General features: G+C 38.6%; 1 protein-coding gene across 1 annotated transcript in view; it reads left to right on the top strand.

Annotated features, from left to right (window-relative positions):
* The window catches only part of THSD7B (thrombospondin type 1 domain containing 7B), a 927,497-nt gene that overhangs the window by 475,364 nt on the left and 434,873 nt on the right, over positions 1–17,260 (top strand). Inside the window, 1 exon segment of the mRNA XM_033231647.1 lies at positions 5,229–5,344. Coding sequence (XP_033087538.1) covers positions 5,229–5,344 — 116 coding nt within the window.

The raw sequence follows: 17,260 nt of genomic DNA, 5'->3' as shown, positions 1-17,260 counted from the left end.
AATCGCTTGAACCTGGGAGGTGGAGCTTGCAGTGAGCGGATATGGCACGCCATTGCACTCCAGCCTGGGCAACAAGAGAGAAACTCTGTCTTAAAAATAAATAAATAAATAAAACTGAAGCCTACAATGAAGCCAAGAGACAAGAGTTATAGAACATTCCAGTGCAAGTCCAGGAAAATATATTCATTGAAATAGAATTTATTCCCTTTTATGGAGAGCATTGCTAATCCAAAATCAGAGTATTACATGAAAGCGGGAAGTTAAATTTTGACAAAAGGCAAGGGGTCATATATGCTTACTAACTAAAAAGTGAATCCATCTGTTTCTCTGGGTTTCAAGGCTTCAGTTTTGTTGAGGAAATAGCTGGAGAAATAAGCCTAATATTCCCCAGGGATTTAGTTGTCTTCAGGCTTCAGTAGCACAGAATACTATTCAATCATTCACTTACTGTTACTAAACATTTACACTGAGCTAAATATGGGATTTTTAAGACATGATATAAAATGAAATTCTGCCATCAAGGCACTCAAAATTAGTGGATGTACAGCATGTGCATGTATGTACACACACAGCATCAGCAGCCCAAAAGTTATCAAAAGTCTTTTCTCTGTCAGTGACAATACAGTGATACAGAAAACCAACTTCCAACTTGACCGTTTTAAGAAATTGGGGCGCACCTAGGTTGCTAATAGCCAAAGACTATTTTTGAGGACTATGAGAAAATTTATGGAAATTGGAAATGTGACGATGCATGAAAGGATAGACAATGTGTAGATAAATAGGAAGAAAAGTTGAATCCCTGAGGAAAAGGTAAACCTCATTGGCAGGGGAAGTGACAAAAAGACAATTTCAGTTGCAAGAAAATATTTGGCCCTTATCAAACCAAAAATAACTTGCATTTCCAGGAAAGCCCACAGTTCATGTCTTCTGTGATAGCACTGTAACCTAAGCTTGACCTTTGCTCTTGAGGGAATGATACTCTTTCTTTTGGACTTGAGAGAGAAAGGGCCATATCACGGAGAGTTCAAGTATTACTCAGTGAGTGTTTGTGGTGAGTGACGCCAATAAAGGGTCGATAAAATGGACAATATCAGTTCCCTAAAAGAGATTAACTCCTACTCCTAATTGAAGCCGGTAAAGTTCCTGAGATAGTTAGCAACTCTCTATAGAAAGTTTGCAGTGTTGCACCACAAAAATTTCCAGGCTGTTTTGTGAATGTCTGAGGGTTGGGTGGGTCCATGTGGGAACCCTTGTGACTCCTGGGCACAGGAAGTCGGCATTGCTCAAGTTGTGTTTTCATTACCAGCTATCTACCAGGAGAGGTTGAAGAGGAGTTAGAATAAATGGCAGGTCAATTCATTTTTAGAAGACCTTAAAAAATTAGTAAGAGACTTAGGAATGATTTTAGTGTTTTCTTATCTTTACTAAAGTATGATATAAATTTTCCTTACCAGAGTAGCTTGTTTAAATAACACTGTATCCTGATAATGTCAGTCATCTTTCTTTCTCTTGTTATGCTCATTGAATCAATCTATTTGATAGATGACTTGTGTGTGTATATATGTATTCAAGATAGTTAATGCCACTAATAAGAATGAATTTATGAGCATTTTTTGGAGTATATATCTTTTAATTTTAGTTAATTTTTGTCAAAGTGTTACATGTTTTATTGTATTAGTTAAATAATAGAGGGATTGATGGTGGAAAGCAGTAGGTTCGCAACCACCTCCTCCTCTACTTCATATCCTACTTCCTTAACACAATCACTTTTTAAAAAAATAATTATAGATCCAAAACGACTTGCAAAAATTGTACAGAGAGATCCTATGTACCCTTCACTCAGCTTCCCCCAGCTGTAACATCTTACATAACCATAGTACATTATCAAAGCCAGAAAATGTACTTGTATAGCACAACCACTTTTTAACAGTTGCTGAATTTTTTTTCTGTCTCTCTCTGAATTTTGATTGGGAAAACAGACACATAGTTCACTAATTGTAACTATAAAAAGGTGAACAGTTGGAAGCCTTATGCTACCCCGGCTCTCGTTCACCCACTTCCCTCCTTCTTCCCTGTCACCAACAACCACTTTATTCATTCCTCATCTACCTCCCCTATATCTTTATGTGGATACAAGCAAATTCAAGTGTATATCTCTGGCTCTTCTCCCTTTCTGGTGTTTACCTCCTAACTCTAAATTATATATTTTTCAGCACTGTATTTATCAATTTAAAATTGTCATTCCGTGATTTACTCCCATGAAAGTAATCAACCTCAGCTCATTTTCACTAGTTCCTCTTCTGACTCCTCCCAGAATGTTGGCATTCTGTTGGTTGGTTACAGTAGTACTTTTGATCAAGTTCCTTAGAACCTTTGTCAATGTCAGTTTGGGCTGCTATAAGAAAAAATACCATAGACTGGGTGGCTGAAACAACAAACACGTTTATTTCTGACAGTTTTGGAGGCTGAAAGTCCGAGACCAGTGTCACCTCATGGTTGAATTCCAGGGAAAGCCCTCTTCCTGGTTTGCAGGTGGCCACTTTCTTGTACCTTCACATGGTGGAGAACACAGAGAGGAAGCCAGCTTGGTGTCTCTTTTTATAAGGGACACTAATGCCATTCATGAGAGCTCTAACCTCATGATCTAATTGTCTCCCAAAGGCTCCACCACCTGATGTTTTTACTTTGGGGGTTAGGTTTCAACATACAGATTTTGAGAGGGACACAAACATTTTGTTCATAATGATTTTGTTTCTTATTTCATTTGTGTTTAGATCAACTCTCTGAATACCTGCTTTGTTGGAGGAGGACATCCAGTGTTCATCCTCTCTCCTCTTTCTAGCTCTCATCCTCTCTCCTCTTTCTAGCTCTCATCCTCTCTCCTCTTTCTAGCTCTCATCCTCTCTCCTCTTTCTAGCTCTCATCCTGTACTCTCTGTGACCAGAATGATGTTTTGGAACATTTTATCCCAAAACAAAATTTATTCTTCTGTGTTTTGCCTATGCATTGTTTCTAAAATGTTAACACTATGAAAATGCTTTCAGATTTATAATTATGTAAGTTGATGAGGTCTGATGTCAGTCAGATTCCTCTCCCTTCTTAGATGACCCATTTTTCTTCCTTTTTGCCCTAACAGTTATTAGTTTCTGTTCTGCCCTCCCTCCCTGCCTCCCTTCCTCCTTTTTCTCTCACTCTTTCTCTTTTTTTCTTTTATAGAGATAGGGTCTTGCTTTATTGGCCAGGCTCTAGAGTGCACGGGTGTGATCATAGTTCACTGCAGCCTTGAACTCCTGGGCTTCAGTGATCCTCTGGTCTCAGCCTCCCAAGTAGCTAGGACTACAGGCATGTATCCCCATGCCAAGCTAATATTTTTTATATTTTTTGTAGACACAGGATCTGGCTGTGTTGCCCAGGCTAGTGTTTAACTTCTGGCCTCAAGCAATACTCCCGCCTCAGCTTCCCAAAGCATTGGGATTGCTAGTTTCTCCTATTAACGTTTTCTTTGTGTTTGAAATTTGGACAGTCCCTGTATTTGCATATTGGTCATTTTGTATACACTTCCTAGGTTTTTCACTCTGAATTATCCCTTTTTCAATTCTGTAGTAGTTTAGTCCATTATTTCCTCATCAATTTTCTCTTTTCCATTTTTCTGTGTTCTCTCTTACTGGAAGTCTATTAATTATCTGTTTAAACTTGCCAGACTGGTGTTTATTCAATCATAATTTTTTCAGGTGCTTTGTCTCCATGAAGCTTTGGGTCCATTACCTATCATTTCAACACCTCAGCTTATGATATGAAAATGAAGATTATAATGCTCGTCCTTGCTGTTAAGAGTAGCTGAAAGAATGTAGGCAGACTACTTAACTCAGCACTGGCTGTCCGATACAGAGCTCACACTATTAAACTTTACACACACTGCATCTCTGTTCTTTATATGAAACATATGGGAAACAGAATTTAAAAACCAAATGTATAGTGTAAAGTGCTTTCCTGTTTTTCTTCCTGGTGTAACACTGTTGTAGAATACAATACACGTGATTTTTAGCCATCTCCACTCTAAAAACAAGCAAGCAAACGAACAAAAACTTGCTTGCTATTTGCTGAGACTTTAGTTTTCCAAATAATTGTGAATCCATTAACTATTTATATTACTTTCTTCCCAAGTCTGAGAATTAAATTAATTATCAGCAAAATAATAAAATCAAGATCTTTTTTCTTGTTAATGCTGGCTAGTATATTTGTTATTAACAGGTTGTCATATTTTGCTTCTTCCAACTTTTCAGTCTATGTGTTCTGTGGAAATACTTGTTAAATGGCTGAGCGTGGTGGCTCACGCCTATAATCCCAACACTTTGGGAGGCTGAGGAGGGCAGATCACAAGGTTGAGAGATCAAGATCATCCTAGTTAACATGGTGAAACCCTATCTCTACTAAAAATACAAAAATTAGCCAAGCGTGGCGGTGCACCTATAATCCCAGCTACTTGGGAGGCTGAGGCACGAGAGTCACTTGAACTCGGAAGGTGGAGGTTGCAGTGAGCCGAGACTGTGCCACTGTACTCTAGCCTGAGGGACAGAGTGAGACTCCATTTCGAAAGAAAGAAAGAGAGAGAGAGAGAGAGAGAGAGAGAGAGAGAGAGAGAGAGAAGAAAAGAAAGGAAAGAAAGGGAAAGAAATACTTGTTAATCATTTAAGTAGTCTAGAATTCTGTTAATGATCAAAGATTCCTAGTATGTTTTAGTGACCATCAAAGATTTTTGTTTCCCAATATATTTTATATTTCTTTTATAATCCTTTCTTTTGTAGAATATTGCTAATTTGATATATCACCCTGAATAAAACATATAAAAGAGTATTTCAATTTTTTCCTTGTGAAAAAGATAAAATTAGTTGATGCTGATGGTGAGACACTTTCTCAGCACTCATCTTTCATTGGTTTCAGAGGTTATTTTTAAACTGGTGTAGTGAAGAGTTATTTTGGTCTCTAAGTCAAGAGAGCTGAGGTCTGCTTCAGGTTCTGCCTCCAGCTTTGGCAAGTAGCTCCACCTTGCCAAAGCGCTCTTTGGCAAGAGTGCTTGGGCAAGTAGCTCCACCTCCAGGCGTCTTTCTTCCCTCACCTATTAAAGGAACATGAGGGCCTTAATATTTTCGGTTCTAAAATTCTATAGTTCTGTGTTCAACCACTTAGTCTCTCAAAGAGGCATTGACATGGTCTCTTCACATTGACAGATGTCCAGATTCTACTCGACCTGAAACCGTGCGCCCCTGTTTTCTCCCATGCAAAAAAGACTGTATTGTGACTGCTTTCAGTGAGTGGACACCCTGTCCAAGGATGTGCCAAGCAGGTAGGTGGATGCTGCATTCTTAGTCCTTTCTTCCCTAACCTGATTGTTTCTCCACAGCTAAGTAAGTGAGAGGTTGTGGAATGCAAGCACCTTTTTTTCTCTCTCTCTCTCATTTGCCTGTTACCCTGGAAACGAGTTTGGTAAAGTTTGTAAATGAAATCTTGTATTTCCAGATCTATTGGAGCCTGGAAGAGAAAACATATTCTGTTATTTTATAATTTATATTCTGTTATGTCATAATTCCACCTGTATATATTGCAGAAGTATTCATCTTCTGCTAACCCCATTGTGGCATTTGGAACAGTCATTCCCATGTGATTCCTTATAAAGCATCATCACTATCACAGTTTCTATGTGGCTCTTGTGTGTCTGGACCCCAGTTCCAGGTATTCTCATTAGAATATAGGGCTTGAATACAATGCTCACATCACTGATGAATATAAGTACATGGAGTACAAGAGCAGATACATTACGAAGTATTCAACAAGTACAGAAATTGGCAATATATGATTTGTATTTCTTTATTCTTAATGGTGATACTTTATACATCTGGGTATATTTGAAGGGATTTAATCCAGGATACTTAATAGTGAAGTCCTAGATGAACACATAGGAGTATATGCTAAAGTTACCCCTCTCTTAGAACAGATCTTTTCCCCAAAGCTTATTGCAGCTCTCTGATGAGCTAGTTCATGTGAAGATATAATTAATCCTCATCCCAAAACTCCATTTTGGCCTAAGATCTAGAGTTAATAACTTGGTCCCTCTCTCCTAGTCTCAGACACTAGCCTTGGTCCTTTGGATCTTACCATTGCATGGTTACAAAAGGCAAATCCAAGAAAAGGAAAGACAGAAAGAATATTACCTCTAATGCCCGGAGTTCAGTGAGTCTCATCCACTGGTCCCTGGGCTTCTCTGGGCAGCCATGTCCTCTCAAGCAGGGCATGGCTCTCTTGCTACACCAGCTTCCTGGAAGAAGAAAGAAGAAAGTATGCAGTTCTGCAGAGAGAGAACCTGTCAGAGATTTATTTTCCTTGGATAATTCCAGCTGTGTGCATCTAAGATCCTTCACATGCTCTTTGACTCACGTATCTATGGCATCACTTCATGAGAGTGACATGAAAATAAGGCCACTATTGACATAGATCTGATGGTCATCAAACACCTCTCAGTGATTGAAAACAGAGCTGTGGCACCTGTTGAAAATTATCATCTTTGTATTGCAACGGTGGAGTACCAGCATGAAGTTTTATAACTATGGCATTTCATCTTCTTGATGATCATTTGTCACAGAATTAATGTAGTAGCATACAATGAGATTTGCTTATGGATAGAATTGGAAATAAATACATTGAATAAGAAAGTACTTTGAAAATACAGTGCTTTATTTAATCTTTTGGGGGGTGGAAACAACAATCTCTTCTAGAAACTCTCCAAAACTCGTTTTTTTCTGAGTGAAGATCCAAAGTAAATGAACTGGATGAACAGGGTTTGTTAAATAGCCAGGGTAATGTCATTTCAAAGCAGGCAAGGATAGAAAAGCTTCTGTCTCTATTCTGAACCATGTGAAAGGCATCATCTGAACCATTTGAAAGACAGCATCTAGGAGACTGACTTTGGGAATTTTAATGATAATGTACCTAAAAACATTTCAGGCTCTTAAAGATAAATATTGAAAAGATGCAAGGGAATAATATAATCTATGATGATGGAGTTTTGTTGATGTTTAGCTATTCATTTTAACTTCTTATTCATGAGAGTTTAGTACAATTCCTGTTAAATTGTTATAAAAAGTGACTGGATTTAAGAGAATACCCCACCAGCAGCCCGAAATTGGTGTTGGAGTTTTTGAAATCTCTTGATACATAGGGAAGCAGATTAACTTTGTTGAGCCAGTGTGCCCTGGTGACCAGAGATTACTTAAGCCACTGCTAGTACACCTATTCTACATTCAAGAAAATTCTCTCTGCTACTAAAGAGTCTTTTCCTAGCATTGGGTAAAGGCAGCAGAATCACAGGGCATGTGAAATAATTGTTCCTCACGGAAGTTTACATTTTACTCCAATTTCCAGAGATTCAATTAGTTGTTTAAATCATTGGCATTGTAATGAAAATAGTTCTAAGTCTCTGTGGTCCCTCCTTGCTGCCAACTTTTCAAGCCCAGATAATTCTTTTCACAGCTTGGCAGTCAGGGACCAACAGAGGCAAAGATTCAATTTTCAGATTTCTTCCAGCTTTCCATTTCAATCCTATTTACCCTAATTTTTAGGTTATAGCTTGGGACTAAGATATTATTAAGTAACCATGGGTTAATTAAAGGACACTATAAGAGGGGGAAAATTTTGGAGGAAATTGTATCTATAAACCTGTGATTCTCAAACTTTATTGCATTTGAATCACTTGGAAGCATTACTAATATGCAGATTTCTGGATCCATGACTAGAAATTCTGATTCAATAACTATGAGGTTGGTCCCGGAAATTTTCAGTTGTAAGAAGCTAGGGCCCCCTGAATAGTGACCCTCCTGCGCCTCCTCTCCCTCATTCTGATGAAGGCCATAGATCCATGAACAAAACTTGCTTTAACTCTAGACATATGGCCCTTCTTTCAGCTTCTTGAATGTATCATGTTTTTCTCCCAGTTCAAGAGTCTGTACATTGGTGCATATGAGCATGGATGCTGGAGCCAGATAACTGTGGGTGCATTTTCATGTTTGCTGTGTGACAGATAGATTACTTAATGTCTCTTTGCCTCAGTTTTCTAATTTGCAAAATGGAGGTTAATCATAACACCTGCCTATAAAGAAAGCACTTAGACCACCCCCTGACACCGAGTAGGTACTGGGCAAGTGTTTGTGTAGTTGTATAGTTTGTACCTGCTGTGCATGAGGCTGGCACTCCACTCTCTTCACTACCCTTCCTTCCTAGGTCCTCAGTCTGTGTATCCACAGAGACCTGCCTTTTCCCTGGAATGCTGCTGTCATCTATCAGACTACCATAGATCCCCCTACATCCTCCTCCATTAAGTAGATTATCCCACATCGTCCTATTCATCTCCTTAACTTATCTTTTCTTGTTAGAGTTGCCCCTACTAGATTTTAAGTCCATGAATATGAGGACCACTTCTGCCATCTTCACAGCTGGATACTCTTAAACCCAGCCTAGTATGGGGCATATAGTTGCCACTCAATGCATATATTTTGAATGTACAGATGTTCTATAAAGAGATAGAAGAGTGTGGATTAAAATCTAGGCAGTGGATTTTGTGTCCTTGAGAGTATCCTTCAACAGACTTTTTGGGAAATGGTGTACTAAAACAGTACTTCTCAAACTTGAATGTACATACAAGTCTCCTAGGGATCTTATTAATTGCAGATTCTAATTCAATAGACCCAAATGGGGCGTGGAATTGTACATTTCTTTAAGTTCCCAGGTGATACGTGTATGTTGGGTATAAAGCTCTGGGTAGGGTTGGGTTCATTAGAAATTTCTGGGCGAGGCAATGTCCAGTCGAAGTTGTAAAGTGAGAAGCATGGACTGGGGACAGACCAGCAAGTGGGGACAAGATGGGAGGTGAAGGGGAGTGATTAAAAGTGGTTTAACTTAAACTGAGAGATCAGGAAAAGAACCAGGAGGATGGACCTGAGCAAGTGGAAACCTCGATTAATGAAGACAGAAGAACTCCTTTTTTTTTTTGTTTTGCAGCTGTGACTTCAGGTTGGGTCATCAAAGTTGAAAAGTGGTTATGTTTGCAGTCCTCAAAGTTGACTGCACAATGGAATCACTTGAAAATCTCTAAAATATACTGATGCCTGGAATCTACTCTAATACATTCTGATTTAATAGGTTTGTGGTAGCAGCCAGGGAATCACTGGATTATGTAAATCCCAAACCACATTAATTCTAAACCTCTCAGAAGGCCAAGGTTGTTTAGGGGACTGAGTACACCAGCAGTGATTTGTGACATAGCAATGGATGAATTGCATCAGGTTTTATTTTGTCGTGGCTTGATTCAAGAGCGAAAACCTTAAAACATAAAGGTATTTTCAAGTCATGGACAATCTCAAGCCATGCTTATGATCTTCTTGCTCCTCCTTTTCTGAGTCTTTCCTTAAAGGATCAATGATAGTCTCATATTTTTCTAAGCAAACCAAAGGTCTACAAAGCTTTGGCCTGTTGTGGCCTAATTGTTGAGTCCTTGTAATAAATTAACCAAATGATCAAGAACCATTTCCTTTGTACTTTTTTTTTTCTGTTTTCTTCTATTTTTTCAGCCTACAAAACAAATGCCTGCCTAAAGTATCCAATGTGGTCTAGTTAAGAATAGCAACAGCTCGCTTACTGCAACATTTCTCAGCCCTTAGTTTTGTCAATGGACTGATGTCTGAGCCTCACCCCAGCCCACCCTAGTCAGAATGTCTTTAGGTTGAAAGGATATCTGCGATACTAAAATTCTCCATAGGTAACTTATAAGCGGTGAAGGATGAGAAACAGTCATTTAATGCCTAATATTTTACAATATGTCTTTACATACATTTTGGCCTGTTATAGGAGATCACTGATAATTGTTTGCCGAGGTAGTGTTGGAATTAATTATGTTGGTCACTGCTGTCATCACTGTCATTCCTCATTTTTTCACTTTAAGATCACAAATCAATATTATCCTTTGTATGATTTATATCAGAGAATCTTTAAAGAGCCTCACTGCATATTTTCAACATTTAATTATATGAAGTTTCAAACATATGCATAAATGAATGCAATGTGAATACAAAGTATTAATGGTTAATACAATGTATGCATGTCATGATGGCTACACAAAGCAATTATCACCTCATGGACCTTCTATACATTAATCCCCACTTCCACACCCAAAAGGACTAGTTGAAACAATTGCCAGATATGTTTACCACTTTATGGAAAGGGATAATATGAAAGAGGTAAAGTTATTAGACTGAAGGTAAATTATGGTATATTGAAAATAGAATATTCAACAGAATATTTCTAGAAACCATGGCGCTAATGATTAATTATTTGTCAGTCTCAAATAATTAGAGGCTGAAGGAACTCCTTTAACTTTCATCTCTAAGGAGTGAGCTAGAGAGCAGTGTCATGGTAACGGGAAAGCCAACAGCAGAGACTGCTGCTGGGAGTTGATAGGAAACCTCATTTGGTGGAATTCATTTCCTCCTGTATCAACCCTCCTGGAGTTACCTGTTGAGTTTTCAGTATCAAAAACAGACAGTGATTTAAAAAAAAAAAAAAAAAAAAAACACCTAGGCATGTAGCATGGATTCTTGAGTTAGATTTTCTTTGTTCAAATCTCATCTCTGCCATACAAATTACTTTAAACTTGCTGTGTTTCAATTTCTACCTTTCTAAAATAAGGTAATATTACCAGCTACTTCAAAGAGCTGTTATAAGGAGGACACATGGAACAGTGCCAGGTATATAGAAATTTATTATGATTTGTTTTTATTTAATCTCAACCCCATTGAGTTTTTTCAATTCAGAGATGTCTGAGACTCACCCCAGCTCACCCCAGTCAGAATGTCTTCAGGTTTAAAGGAAATTTTCAGTATTAAAACTCTGTATAGGTGACTCTTACTAGTGGTGGAGGATGAGAAATACTCAGTGCTTAACATTTATTATTTATTATTATTATTATTAGATGATAATGATGATGATAAAAGTTCCTTAAGGTCAGAGAGCTTTTATTATGTTGAGTTCCTGCAATTATTAAGTCCTCTACGTGCTGGTATTATGGCACCTGTTTCTATGCCTGTATTACTCTGGACAGACTATAAACTCATAGGGTAGGAGTCTTTCATTTAATTAATGAACTTCCAGTGCTTAGTACACTGTCTGGCACATGGTGGGCATTTAGTAATTGTTGTTGAATGAATGAATAAATAAACAAATCTATTCCCCTGTCAGTTCTTTCATATATATATATATATATATATATATATATATATTTTGAGACGGAGTCTTGCTCTGTTGCCCAGGCTGGAGTGTGGAGTTCAGTGGCTCAATCTCAGCTCACTGCAAGCTCCACCTCCCGGGTTCACGCCATTCTCCTGCCTCTGTCTCCTGACAGTTGACACTACAGGTGCCCACCACCTCGCCCAGCTAAATTTTTGTATTTTTTAGTAGAGACGGGGTTTCACCATGTTAACCAGGATGGTCTCAATCTCCTGAGCTTGTGATCTGCCCGCCTCGGCCTCCCAAAGTGCTGGGATTACAGGTGTGAGCCACCGTGCCCGGCCCCCCAGTCAGTTCTGATGCTTAAAGATTTTGCTTTCTTTTAAAGGAAACTATGGCATTAACAGATCGTTCCACAGATCCAGGCCAGTTACGGAATTGGTCAATCTGAATGTCAAAAATAACCTATTCTGGATTCCAGAATTTTGCCCACTCAAATACATACAAGCACTACCTTCCTCTTTACTTTCCCCTGTCAAGCAGATGTGGCCCCCTCCTCTTCACAGAACCATCCACACCTTTGTTCACCCATTTGTTCCCAAATAATGGAGGGTCTGCTGTGTTTGACTAATCAAAGCTTTGAGCCTGGAACACTGGCCCAAAAAATAATGTTCAAGGCCCTTTAACACCTTGCTCTTCCTTGAGATTGACATTACCTCAATCTTTTTTGCTTCTTCTGTAAATTTTAGATAATTTTATCTTTTCCAAAGAGATTTTTGAGAAATTAAAGACAGTAAGATGTATAGCTCACAAATATGTCTCCAGACCCAGCCCTCAGACATGAGTGCAGGTATCTTTGTCTTCACAGGTGCTGCTGGGTGTGACTTGCTTCCTTTAGTCGGTAACTTAAAGTCCATAGATCACTACATGGTCCCAGTGCTCAATAAATATTCCTGATAATTTAGTAGGAGGAATGACAAACACTTGGGCTCATAGAGATTACAGTTTTCAATCATACTCCTGCCAAACTGAGGAGTTCTGCTGATAACATTCATGAAAAACACCTTTTCCTATTTCACAAGGAGAAAAAGTTCATGGATAAAATTCTCTCAATTAAATATTTTATTTTTTCCTATACTTTTTTTTTAATTATGGGAATTTCTACCTGTTTTATTAAAACACAGCATAAGAAATTATCAAATTTGGTTTAAAAAAATAACAACATTGCATTAGAGTCTGATGACCATATTGAGACAAGGAGGAACACTTACATTAGAATGAGAGCTGCTGCTCAGAGCTCAGAACTCTTAGTCTGGTCTAAACTCCTTCAGAGAAATGTTAATCCAGGTAATATCTGGGAGGGAAAGCATTGTCAGTCCAAACTATTTCCTGTCACCCCATTATTCCATCTTCCCTCTGTACTAGAGATTGATGTATGCTTAGAAGGACCTGAAATCTACAGTATAATCTATTGGATTTTCCCTTACCTCCTACAGTGGCCCCAGGAGGTAAGTCTAATCATACATGACTAACAGGTGAGAATCTCCAGGCTCAGAAAGATCAAGTAACTGCTCCGAGGTTACCCGGTATGTTAGAATCAGAGCATGGTGGAAATCCAGGCTTCTCTGGCTCTAGGGCTTGTGTGTTTTTATCCCAACACAATGAGCTACTTGCTACATCCATAGGTACAGATAATCTTGCTTGTCTATTAGCAAATCAAGAATTTGAAGCCTAGTACCTTTAGTGCAGGCTTTGCATGTTCTAGATCACACATTAATTTGACATGTGCTATCTCATAAATTGTCAGGACAGTTTAATGGTAAGGGAAGAGCTGTTTTATTAGTCCAGCTTCACAGATGAGGCAACACACGCCTCAAGGGAAGTTGCCATATGGCCTCAAAGGAGCAAAGACCAAGTTAAAAAACCCAGTGTTTAAACTTGCTATATTGTCTGTCCTGGTGCCCCTGTTCAGCTATAGAAAGGCAAACTAGACAAGTTTAATTCTAGCCACCGAAAGGCTTCAGCATAGTTGTGCTTCATTTCACTGCCTCTTCCTATTAAATTTATAATAGCTATAATTTATATGCATCACTCTATTTCTATTTTAAAATTTTATTTTAATTTGACAAATAATAACTATATATAAGTATGGGGTACAATGTGTTGTTTTGATACAGGTATACACGATGGAATGATTAAATCAAGCTAATTAATATATCCATCACCTCACCTGCCTAGAGTTAATAATAAAGTATATTTCAAAACCGCCACCAGAGTAGGTTTTAAATGTTCTCACTATTCCATTTAATTCTTACCTCAACCTTATATTGAAAGTATTATTACTCCATTTTATGCACTCGATCTTAGCCAAAAGGGCCGAGAAGCGATATTATTCCATTTTATGTAAAAGAAAACAGGGCTTAAAGATAGAGCCCAAGGTTGCAAAACTAACATTAATAAATACCAAAACCACATGGAATCCTAAGCTCTTAACCATTAGCAACAAATATTTGCTGAATGATCACTGCATTTCAGGCTCTGTGCTAGGCGCTGGTATATATGGATAAAGTAATGAATGAAACATACAGAAATCTCTCCGTCATGGAGAATACCATCCAGTGAGGGAAGACAGAGGAGTTGAACACAAAACTACCAAAATAAAGATGCAGTCACAAAATGTGCTATGAAGGTCAGGGCACTATGGAAGAAGGCAAGAAAAATCAGATTTCCCCTCTGCCTGGAATGTCTCCCTTCATCTCTACTGCTTGCCCAAATCTTACTACAGCCTAAATCCTAGCCTCCTCCACAGAATTTGTTCTGACCCTTCTGCTGGAAATAAACATTTCCCCCTCTTAAGTTCCATGCTCTGTCTGAAATATTTGCAGTCTGACTATTGGTAAAAGTGTTTTGTGTCCCTCTGAAGGATTGTGAACTCCTTGAGGGCTGAAACCTTGCCCTTTTCAGTTTTCAGTCCCCAAGGTACCGAGAAATAACTTAAGACAGAACAGAACTTAGTAAATGCGTGTCAAATAAATAGATGCTAGCAAGAACCAATTTGCTTAAGCAAACCTAGCAAACTGCTGAACGAGAAGTTAGTCTACCTTCACAGCTCAATTTTCCTCATAAAAATTTGCATAGCTTAATGCAAGAACATATGTGATGACGCTGGCCACAGAATGTGTGAGACTTAGAGAATCAGATTTGTCTCTGTTTTCCTGGCAAATGTGGTTAAAAGGGAAAAATATTCTATCATTTTTATTTATTTTTTGTGTACTTATTTGTTCATTTGTCTATCAGTCTGTCTATTATCTGTAATGAAGTTGTATGAATATATCTCAGGGAAGCAAAGTCTATTGAATTGCTAATTTCTTTTCTTTCTTTTTTTTTTCTTTTCTTGTTTTGAGATGAAGTCTCGCTCTGTCGCCCAGGCTGGAGAGCAGTGGCGCAATCTCCGCTCACTGCAAGCTCCGCCTCCTGAGTTCATGCCATTTTCCTGCTTCAGCCTCCAGAGTAGCTGGGACTACAAGTGCCTGACACCACACCTGGCTAATTTTTTTGTAGAGACAGGGTGAATTTTTAGTAGAGACGGGGTGAATAGCTGATTTCTTAGTCATTTCCCACTGGTGCTTCAAAGTCAGTAGTAGTTCAAAAACAGTAGTAGTTACTGTTTTCAACCATATGGTTATGGGAAATGCAATGCACTGTCTAATAGGGTTTCTTTCTTGATAAAAACCCAAGGCCATATATAAGGTGAAATATAAAATTGTAGTCATGTGCAATCTTTTAGTGGCCTAGACTGACCCATGGGTAAAACTTAAAATAATCGAACAGGTTTCTGAAAATGTGGTCCACAAACCTTCAGCTCAGATCTGTGTGGTATGCTTGCTAGCACCCTAACAGATTCTGATTTTGAAGTTGGAACTGGGGCCTAAAAATCTGCATTTTTAAATTAACTTAGTGATTCTAAGACTACAGTTTGAAAACCACTGTATTCGAGAAGCATTGGATGTAACCATAGACCAACAGAATGTTTAAGAAATGTATGACAAGCACCTACTGTGTTGTTTTAATTGACTCTATTTTAGTTTTTAAGGAACAAAGGCCTTTAAGCTACATTAGGTCAAAGGGGGTTTGGCTGGGTGCGGTGGCTCATGCCTGTAATCCAGCACTTTGGGAGGCCAAGGTGGGTGGATCACGAGGTCAAGAGTTCGAGACCATCCTGGCTAACACGGAGAAACCGCGTCTCTACTAAAAATCCAAAAATTAGCCAGATGTGGTAGCATGCACCTGTAGTCCCAGCTACTCGTGAGGCTGAGTCAGGAGAATTGCTTGAATCCAGGAGGCAGAGGTTGCAGTGAGTTGAAATTATGCCACTGCACTCCTGCCTGGGCGACAGAGTGAGACTCCATCTCAAAAAAAAAAAAAAAAAAAAGGTGGGGGGCTTGATGGGAATTTATAATAGATCTGGCAGATGTCCAGATGTAAGAAAAAAAACCCCTATGGGTGTGATGGAAACTATAAATGCTGGAATTACAGCTTAGATTACAGCTGGAAGTAATGCTGGAAGTGTTGGAATTACAGGCATGGGCCACCATGCCTGGCGCTTTATTTATTTATTTATTTATTTATTTATTTATTTATTTATTTATTGAGATGGGATCTCACCATGTTGCCCAGACTTGTTTGGAACTCCTTTTACTGTCCTTCCATCTCAGCCTTCTGAAGTGCTGGGATTACAGGTGTGAGCCACTGTGCCTGACCCCGATTTGCATAATATTTTTGTGCCAAGTTCCCTCAGTGACTCAGAAGCCTGTTGGAGCGGCCCCTGAGGCCAGAGACTCATGTGGAAGGGGAAGGGACAGTGATGCACAAAGGCGGCAGGGACTGATGCAGGAGCATCCCTCGGGAGAGGGCTGGTGGTGTTCCGCAGTGAGGTTGGCCTCTCCAACTGGCTCAAGCTCTGCTTTTCAGAAGGAATTCAGAACCTGGCTTATCCCTCTCTTGTGCCTTCTACCAGTTACACTCTGGGTGCTAAAGTATTGGAAGAGGCTAGCATGTTTCCAATTGAAAAGGCTTGCTGTTTTTTTTTCACTTCACAGCTTTGCTTTGGGAAAAGGGCTGTTGTGAATTAGGTAGAAATACAGAAAAGGAAAATGAAGCTCCAGAGAATAGAAATGCAGTAGAATAACACCTTCATGTGGAATAGAAACTGGCAGAATGAGGTACTCACTCTGAGTATGATCTGAGTCTGATATTACTCACTCTGAGTATGATCTGAGCGATGTTTTACTTCAAATAAGCAAAATATGCAGTCTGTGTGCACTTGCATTCTTACCGAAATGGCTTGGCAACGATTCCTATCAGTAGTCTATGATAAACAGTGCTGTCTTGGTTGTCTTATAAAAAATAAACCAAAGTACCAAAGAAAACAAAATAAATTTAAAAAGCAGAAAAATAAGCAAATGTAGGTTTGGTGTGTGGAGTTCTGTTCTTTACACCGGAAATACAATACTATGCTGTCTTAGTTTATATCTAATAGTGACTTTAAAGCGCTATTAATTTCCTTCATGGAACAGCCAAGTTATGTTACCATAAATAAATCCTATGGCACATGGATATTTAAAATGATTTATTGTTAGCATTGGTGGCAAAAATCTGTGTTTCCTTGAATGTGAGTGTTCTTTCTTTGCAAAATGCTTTTTCTTCTGGCTGGTTTCATTCTCATAGCTGTAGAATTCTCCGCAGATGATATAATATGATTCTTATTTGTCTATAGAGGTAAATGAGTTGTTTTACAGAAACCAGGGTACCTATTCTAATTAGAAGTATATTTTTAGTCTTTTGATGTACTTCCTATGAAGAAATTGAATAAATTAGCTTTGATTTACCTGGAGTGTTTCCTTCAGTTTATTAAATAATCTTCTACAATTAAAAAGAATAAATTAGTTATTTTTTGCTTCCTTGGCTTTGGTCCCATTTCAATGTGATTTCT

The sequence above is a fragment of the Trachypithecus francoisi genome, unplaced genomic scaffold, assembly GCF_009764315.1.
Source record: "Trachypithecus francoisi isolate TF-2019V2 unplaced genomic scaffold, Tfra_2.0 Lachesis_group13, whole genome shotgun sequence".
NCBI lineage: Eukaryota > Metazoa > Chordata > Mammalia > Primates > Cercopithecidae > Trachypithecus > Trachypithecus francoisi.
This window is presented reverse-complemented; position numbering and strand designations above follow the sequence as displayed.